The sequence below is a fragment of the Python bivittatus genome, unplaced genomic scaffold, assembly GCF_059951505.1.
Source record: "Python bivittatus isolate LINGU-HERP-01145 unplaced genomic scaffold, Pbiv_v1 ctg000850_np1212, whole genome shotgun sequence".
NCBI lineage: Eukaryota > Metazoa > Chordata > Lepidosauria > Squamata > Pythonidae > Python > Python bivittatus.
This window is the reverse complement of record NW_028277112.1, coordinates 6,410,844-6,419,615: the sequence shown is the minus strand read 5'-3', so window position 1 is coordinate 6,419,615 and position 8,772 is coordinate 6,410,844. Positions and strand designations below refer to the sequence as shown.

General features: G+C 37.3%; 1 protein-coding gene across 2 annotated transcripts in view; it reads right to left on the bottom strand.

Annotated features, from left to right (window-relative positions):
- Window positions 1-399: 399 nt before the first annotated feature.
- ZNF366 (zinc finger protein 366) overlaps window positions 400-8,772 on the bottom strand; it is a 35,041-nt gene continuing 26,668 nt past the window's right edge. For both annotated transcript variants that reach the window (XM_007422569.3, XM_088129939.1), the window contains one exon: window positions 400-7,765. In XM_007422569.3, the coding sequence (XP_007422631.1) occupies window positions 7,245-7,765 (521 nt within the window). In that variant the 3' untranslated portion in view covers window positions 400-7,244. The remainder of the gene's footprint in view (window positions 7,766-8,772) is intronic.

Below are 8,772 nucleotides of genomic sequence, written 5' to 3'. Positions count from 1 at the left end.
GGATATAACCAACCCTGGGGGTGGCTGGCGCCTTGAAGACGCTCCCCTTGAAGATGCTCCCTGAGTCTAATAACTCCTAGTTAACATCAGCCTCTTGGAAGATATTTATTATTCATATAGGAACTTTTTGTAATGTATTTTAATTAATATTTATTCTATTTTAATTAATATTTATTCTTTTTACTGTAAACCACCCAGAGTCACTCTGCAGTGAGATAGGTGGTGACAAATTTGAAAAACAAACAAACAAACAGCCTAGTCAATCAGTGAAGAATTGTTCGTGAAAGAGTAGAAAACCTGTAGTTCATGAGCAGCCTAGCTGTTACCATCCCAGCACCTTGAGATCAGACCCAAAATTTGATGGCAAAATAGCCACATTCTGGGGACACCGTTCTGGACCTTTTTTCAGATTTTGTGGTGGTTTTAAAGGTGAGACATGGAATGGTTTGCCTCCAAGAGGCTTGCCATCGTTATTCTTTACACATAGTTACTTATGGGCTCACAAAACACGCTAAACCCAAATCAAAGGAATCACATTAAAACTTAGCACAATGGGTGAAACCTATTGTCAGACCTTCAAGGTGGGTCAGGTAAGGAAACAGATATTGCTAGGATTGTAGGAGTGCTACTTTATTGTTGTAGGGAATAACAACAGAATCTTGAAAATCTCTGAGAGTTTCCTCTGCCCCCTTTTATACCAAACACAATCAAGGCAAGATTATTTTGAGTTTCTTTCTGACACCTTCCTCTTTCGCAGAACTTAATGGCCCCTGCATACCTTTATCAAAGTTATTCCTTTATACCTACCCTTTCTACTTTGTAAATTATAATGTAAGTCCACCCAAATCTGTCTTATTTAACAAACTATGGCTAGACAAATGGCTTAGTGTAGTGAATGGGTCAGATCTATGTGTCTTTACAATGAACCCATCAAAAATATACATGTATATGTGTTTGCATATACACACAGAGACTGATTAACTTTCTGGAAGAATTTTGGAGTTTGCACAATGTTATGGACAGAATGATCAGTTCTATTCATAGATAGTTCAAGAATTTTCTTTAATCAGTGTAATGCTTGGATGTGAGAGCCATAGTGGAGATGATTCATTCCTTCTTGCTTTTCCACCCCCACAGCAAAGGCTGGGTTTTGGATCTATGTGCAGAGAAAACAACTGAAGCCTTTTTAGAAACAAAAGAAGCTTTTGTAGAAAGGCTGAGAAAGAGCTGAATGCAAGCTCCAGCTTTGGTGCAAATTTCTCTGTACAGATCTTGGGTGGACAGTATAATTCCCGCTTGTAGAAGCATTGCTTTATATCTCCACCCACCTTCAATTTATGTGTTCAGAAATTAGTTAAAAGATTGTCATCATCTCCTAAGTCTCCAGTGCTAATTTCACTGAAGGCAGACAAGGCCCAGATAAGAGATGCCTCTGAAATTGTTTACTTCTTGAAGAAAGGAAATGGAACATTATAACTGAGCCTAGACAGAAATCACTGATATTTCTGTATGCGCCTAACAGCAACTACAGTTGACCATTACTATGTTTTTTATTTTATTTAAATTAACAAAATATATTTTACATGTGACTCTCAAATGAATTGTTAGGTATCAAGAGCTAAACTGGAACTTTGGATGAATTCCATTTACAAAACTCGCACAAATTGGTACATAGTTAAAATATAAATTGTTAATGTTGTTACATCTTACTCAGTTAAGTAAACACAACATGACAGTGAACAAATGGTAGGATTCTATTCAATATCACAGTGGCCTAAATAAATATTATATTTTAACTTGCACTTTCAAGATTTGCACTACCAACTGCAAAATGGAACAGCACCATGAAGCAGTAGGATGTCAGAGATGATGAACATGGGCAAACATTTCAACAGAATAAAGGGAGGAAGAAATAGGAATCAGCTGGTTGTTGAGAACAATTATATAGATATATAACTATCCAAAGCTAATTAAGTTCTTTACATTCACTAGTGTAAGCTCCCCCCAAAACTTAATAGTGAAAATAAAATTGCAACCTTATGCTAGGCAACCAAAAAGATTTAGATACCTAGACAGGAGCTATCCTTCATATTATGCACCAGCTGGGAACTCTCTGCTTTTTACCAGCCTCCCAATATATCTGAGCTCTCTTAAGGCTCCTGTTGTAAGGCCAATACCATTTGTTAATTGATCATCACACTGCTGATGCCATTTCTTGTCTTAGCCACATCCACTTATCATGAGTGGCAATCAATATTTCTTTCCAATTTTTAACTTGCCTGCTATGTTCTGCTGCACCTTGCAGAATTCTATACAGCTTCCCAGAATCCCTGTATCAGATGCTGCTTGTTCTTAAATAAAGGATATTTATACTGCAAGACCCTTAGGGATATCTCTAAGATTTCCCACAAAGAATACTGCAGCTATTGCTTTGTGAGTCCTCTCCTATTATGGAGTGCAAGGCAAAACTACTATTACCAAGAATCAAAAGAATCATGACAAGAAAATTATCATAAGATGGTATCTCACACCTTTGTGAGAGGCCAATCTTATAGAAAATTTGTGCAATTTAGCCAGAGGGATTGTTCTTCTTTTATGAGTAAAACTGTAAGCAATTTTATCATACCTTAATTGTAATATGATGAGGCTTCCATATTGCTTAACAGAGGGATACCAGATGTGAGCTCCCAAGGTCACATGCAACCCCTGGAGTCTTTCCTAATACTGCCAAGTTGTAATGTTTAATGTAATGTTTTAGGGCAAATTATTAAGTACATAGTGAGAAACCACTGTATCAAATTTATTTTGGCTTTTATTTGTCCTGCTCTTGCTTATTATTAGAGTGCATCTCCAAGCACAGTGACCAAAAGTCAAGTACCATCTCCAACTCTCAAAAAAGTTATACAACCCTACTTTAACAGCCACATCTGGACATCCCTTTAGCCACTACAATGAATCAGAAGAAGCATGCATGCTATGTATCATTGACCTTGCATCTTAATGCAAAAGATACCTTACCTTTATGGCCACAAATGTAATACATATTTCCTGAATTCTTGCATTTTACATAGACATTTGTAGAAATCCTGGACATCTTTCATCAAGCAGTATATTTTCCATGTTTTGAAAAATGGAGAGAAATCATCACATACAATTTCCCGTTTTTAATATCAAACTATTAGGATCCAGAAAGATGGAGATCATGTTATTGCCATAAGCTAAACTTAAGGCCATAATCATATGCATGTTTACTTACATAATGGAAGCAAGGGATACTGAACACTGGCATGACTACCAATTGAAGAATTGTGCTGCAACATTATTCTAATTTTTGTACTTACTTCAAAGTAAGTGCCACATTAGTCCTAATGCTAAGTGTAGCTTTACATATAAATACAGATTTTTCAAAATGCAAGTGGAATTTTGGGTGGGGTGAGTTGATTTTTAGGTTCACAATTGAAACAGAGAAGGGGAATTTACCTTTCCTTGTCCTGTTGCCATTCCCAGGAAAATCCTTTCTCTGAAGATATTTGAATGGGGATGAAATCTACCAGCACCATATAATTTCTAGTTTGTCCCTAAGTAGATTGAACTCAGTGGGGCTTACTTCCCGGGCCGTAACAGGCATAGGTAACTATTCCTAAACATAGTGATACCTAAGTGATGAAACGTGTGCTGTGATGTCATGATGCAAGTTCTATCCTTTCTACTTGCTGCAATATGTAAGCACTCAAGGGGCAGAGTTTGTATCTTGATTTAACACATACTCTGTCACTTGCCCTCCTCTGGTCTCCCTACCAACCCAGATGCCTATGCTAACAGTATATGAATCAATTATTTTGAGAATGCTAAATGGTTCAAGTGTTAGAGCCAGTTGAGTTCTGATCAGGAGGGAGTACATTGTAACTACTACAGCAGCACCCCTAAACCTTTGATCAGGTTTTGAGATCATGTTGCAGGAAGTCTTGCAAAATACTGTTCAAGAGAACTTCCTAAGATGGCTACTGGGGGCAATATAAGCAGTTACAAACACCAATTTACCATAAAGCTATCTATCATCCTTTCTACACCTCATCCCTTCAGCAAGCTGCATCTTACTATGCCTACTTATCTTGGAGAAGGGTCATGTGGGCCTACTTCCAAATAATGCACTGCCCAGCATTTTCATTTTCTAAGAAAGCGTATAGAGCCATATTTCTGACTCTCCTGTTGTTGTTGAAAATATTTCCATACTAATCTCAATCAATTACTGTGAAGGGGAAGGATGGGTTCCCTTATTATCTCCACCAGTTGGGGACCAGTATTGTGGCAAGACTAAATCATTACTGAGTAGGAGAAGTAAGACTTCAGAGATTACAAGGAGGTCGCCTTAAAAAGTGGGGGCTTTAAATACATAGGACAATAGTATGAATTATTTAACATTCATTTAATTTAATTAGAATTACATCTGAATTAACTCAATTAAAGCTCATTTGAGCTTTATATGGCTAGGTTTTGCACAATTTGAAAGAGTGTGAGAAGTGAATTCTACTTTCCACAGAGATCTGTGTAGAAGTTTCTCCTTGTCAGACATCTGTAACCATCAGCCACCAAAAAGGTATCAAATTTGCTTCATACATGTAATATGCATAGGATACTGTAAATTTTATAGCCCAGAGAGCCCTTAGAATTATCATTTTGATAGGGGCAGTGCTCTTGTGTATGTTTGTGTGTTATTTCTCTCTCTCCCAGCATTTCACCAAATTATTCTCCCCAGTATGGCTGCGCAAAGCATTTGAAAGGGGTGCTCTGCAAAGTATGCAAGCATGTATGATGCATCTCTCTTCAAAGCATTAAGGCAGCTGCATCTTTTGGAAGGCTTGTGCAGCTGCTTTGAAGGCTGTCCCAGTTGTCTATGTGGGTGTGTCCATGCACAGTCACTTCCCTCTATTAGCAGTTCTATAGAAGTTGTCTGTGCGTGTACATGCAGAAGACAAAGGACAGTCTTCAATGCAGCTGCGGCAAGTCTTCTAGAAAACAAGTTTCCTTTAATTATTTGAAGAGGGGTGCTTCCCTTGCACTCTTAAATGATGCAAAGGGTCTGTTTTGAATGCTTCACATAGCTCTACTGTCCAGAATGATTGTGTAAAGTCATAGTACATAAAGTGGTTTGAAGCTTTGTAATGCAGATCAAGTCACTAGTTCTCTTGGTTATGTTTTTCAAGTGTGGACTAAGTTCTTTAGCTGATGTAGTTCAGACATGGGACACTTCAGGTTAACAGTCCCAGACTGAGATTTTATTGTCCTTAATAACCTTACAGTGCAAATAAAGCATAATCTGCAAGTAAAGCAAACAGCCTATAGAAAGCATTAGCCTGATCAAGTTAAAAGGTCAACTCAACCCAGAAGGTGCCTTAGATATTTTTCCTTGTTATCCCACATGAAGAACAATGCAATGATCTCCACATAAAAGAATCTATGGAAACATAAGGATCACCTCTGTAGCACAAGATTATGTAATATATGCTTATTTTTGTTAATCTGTTGGGACCATCTTTTGGGGTGCACCTTTCAGTATGGACAAAACTATCAAAACCATTACTGCAATATCATAACTGGTTAATGCAGTGATACAGCATAGACAATGGCTGTGTCTACACTACAGGAAAATACTAATTCTCTACCAGTTTCCTGTCATAGTTATGCCAAAGAATTCTAAGAAGTGTAATAGTGGTAATTCCATGTCAGGAGCCTAAACCCAAATCTGGGTTCAAACATGGTATTCCTAAACTCTCAAAGTCTAGTAAGGCCCAGCCATATTGATGTTTGCTTTTTATATTACCCCTAGTGTTTCAGATACCACAAAACTTACTTGCAAAATGGCAAGTAAGGTCAGAGTTCAACAGCCATTGACATTGGAAAAGCCCACGCTAGAAGGTGTTTAGAAGGTTAGAGCTGACTCTGCGTACATAATGCTATGAGGATATGGAATGACACCCTAACCCATTTAAGTATTTACTATGGCTATATAGCCAATTCTATAATACTGTGGAGTGGCTAAGGCATCAGGCTAGAAACTGGGAGACCATGAATTCTAGTCCCACAGGCATGAAACCAGCTGGGTGACTTTCGGCCAGTCACACCCTCTCAGCTTTAGGAAGGAAGCAATGGCAAACTGCTTCTGAAAAACCTTGCCAAGAAAACTGCAGGGACTTGTCCAGGCAGTTGCCAGGAGTCAACACTGACTCGAAGGCACCAAAAAAAAAAAAAAAAAAAAAGGAAGTAATTCAGTATTATCAAGAAAAAAAAATTGTCCAGAGGAAATGAAATAAAGTTCTCTTTTTCCCATGATAAAGTTCACATTAATCTAATAAAAGGCCAATTTTATAACTGACAGCTTTTGTGTGGAAAGTAGGCCTTCAAGGGGCCTCTTCATTATGTGCAGAGTGGATGTGGTTATTAACTTACACAGGTTACAGTGAAAGAGATTAGGACAAGGTATTGGAACAGAATGAAAGATTAACCTCTATACTATTACTGTATAAAAACAGGAAACATGAAAGGATACTACCAAAAGAGGCTAAGCCTATTCTTCTAGTGTCTGGAATAAGAAATGGGTTCCTTCCTCATTTCTTATTGCTCAGACAGATCTGCCCCAGTTACTGGTTCTTGGCCTTGCCACAGTGGGACAGAATGTGAGGAGACTGAAACCCAGGCCTGGACTGAGCTACCCAACCAGCAGAATCAAGTGGTGGTATCTTGAGATAGAGACGGTACTGCACTACTTCAGGTGGTTGCTTCACGTGTGCTTAACTTTCTGCAATCAAAATAAATATACAAGCAAAAACAAGTATTGTGTAGCCTGGAGAAAGTTGTGATGGGAGAAAACTTATCACATAGGGAAACTTTTTTAAAAAAAAAAGACTATCCTGTATGCCATCTATTTTACTTACTACCCTAGGACTCTTCCACTTTGTTCTGCTGAGCATGTAGACCCAGTCCAAATATTGGGAAAAGGTATTGGGAAGAGAATGAAAGATTAGATTAATCTCTAAAATGTTACTGAAATGTTACTGTATAAGAACAGAAAACTTGAAAGAACAATTGAATGACAAATGAACATTGTCTTAAATTATTTCTGCCAGCTTTTTGTGTTTATATTTTTTTTGCTACCATTTACCAATTTTGGTAGATTTTACAGTTCATGTTAGCCAAAAACTCTGAAAACACTTCATTTTCCCAAAGGTAAGTTCAGCAATGTCCATTTAGATCCCCAGAAAAACAGCCTGCGTTTCCATTTTACTTTCCAGCAGTTCCTTCAAGCTCTTGTTCCTATGTTGAAAGTACAAATAGTCAGATAGAGACTGAGTGAGTCTATTACTTTCAAAGTGATATTCCTCGTTGTTATTCACAAAGTCTCTCTCTCCTCGGGTTTGCTCCCTTTTGTTTTCTTGTTTGTGCTCAATGGTGTCATTGAACTTTTTCTCTTTTCCATCACAGTATGACTCTCTGAAATCCTTAACCTCATATTCTGATTGGCCTGGAGGGTCCTGCAGTCTGTTAGGCTTCTTGCCTTTGTCGTACATGTGAGGGGAACACTGCTCTGCCCTATGGCAGTTGTCTTCTTCTTCTTCCTCATGGCCTGAGTTTTGTTTGTCAGTCTCCCCGTCAAAATGAAAGGAAAGCCCTTGCCCATGGTTTTTTTGGGAAAGGTCAAAGGGTTCTTCCTGTTCTAGGTTTCTTGGGGCATCTGGTTGTGACATTCTCAGTTGCTCCCTTCCAAATCCTAGGATGTTTTTAAAGAAGACAAATACATTAATAGATTCATCTACCATTCCATGTCCATTTTGTAATTATGGTGATTCTGATCTTCAGTTTGGTGCAGAAGATTTCAGCTTGTGTCTCATGATTATTTTGCAATTTGTGGTATAGAAGATAAAAAAGGGGGTTCTTTGCTACTTCACTTGCCATTCTTGGCAATTTTGAATAGCTTTTATTGCAGAAGTATTTTGATTATTTTGGCCTGAAAATTATGGAAATTTTAGGTAATACTTGGTTTCATTATTTATGAGAAATAGGATGATTATCTGGTGGTTACATTTACCACATGTCATCTTGCTTAGATTAATTAATTGGCAATCTTTTTAGTTGCCATGTACCATTGCATGATAGGTTGGACATTCTTTTTTTTTTTTAAAGGTAGAAACTTGTATTGTAAAATCTTACAATGTTTTGGTGATCTCATCCTTATGTTCTCACAAGATCTAAGAACCTAAAATCTCAAGAGATATGAAAGAATATCAAAATACCGTGCAAGTAAGCAATCTCACACAGATTTCAATATAGATGTAGATATATCTTATTTAATTCTGGAGTTTTACAGATCCTACTTAGGTACCTGTAGATGCTACATTCCTAACTCTTGGGCAATTTTGGATATTTGCAATTCCACCCTATTTTAATGTACAGTTCTGGAAAATTGACCCTAATGGGATGATCTAGGATGATTTTACAATATGGAAAAATATTGAAAAATAAGTGGCCTTTGTAATCTGTTCCAATATCATAATTTAAAAAATCCTTCTTAACTATATGGGTAGGTAAATATATAAACAAATTCAGACAGAGTATCTGGAGAATCAAATTATACAACTCATTTTATGGCTCATATCCAATTTATATCTGAATATTATAGCTTAAAGTCCATATACCTAGCAGCTTGGTTTTATAACTGCAACAATTCATAGAGCCAACATTACTGGAAAATTCATCTGGATCTCCAAGTGTTAGTGA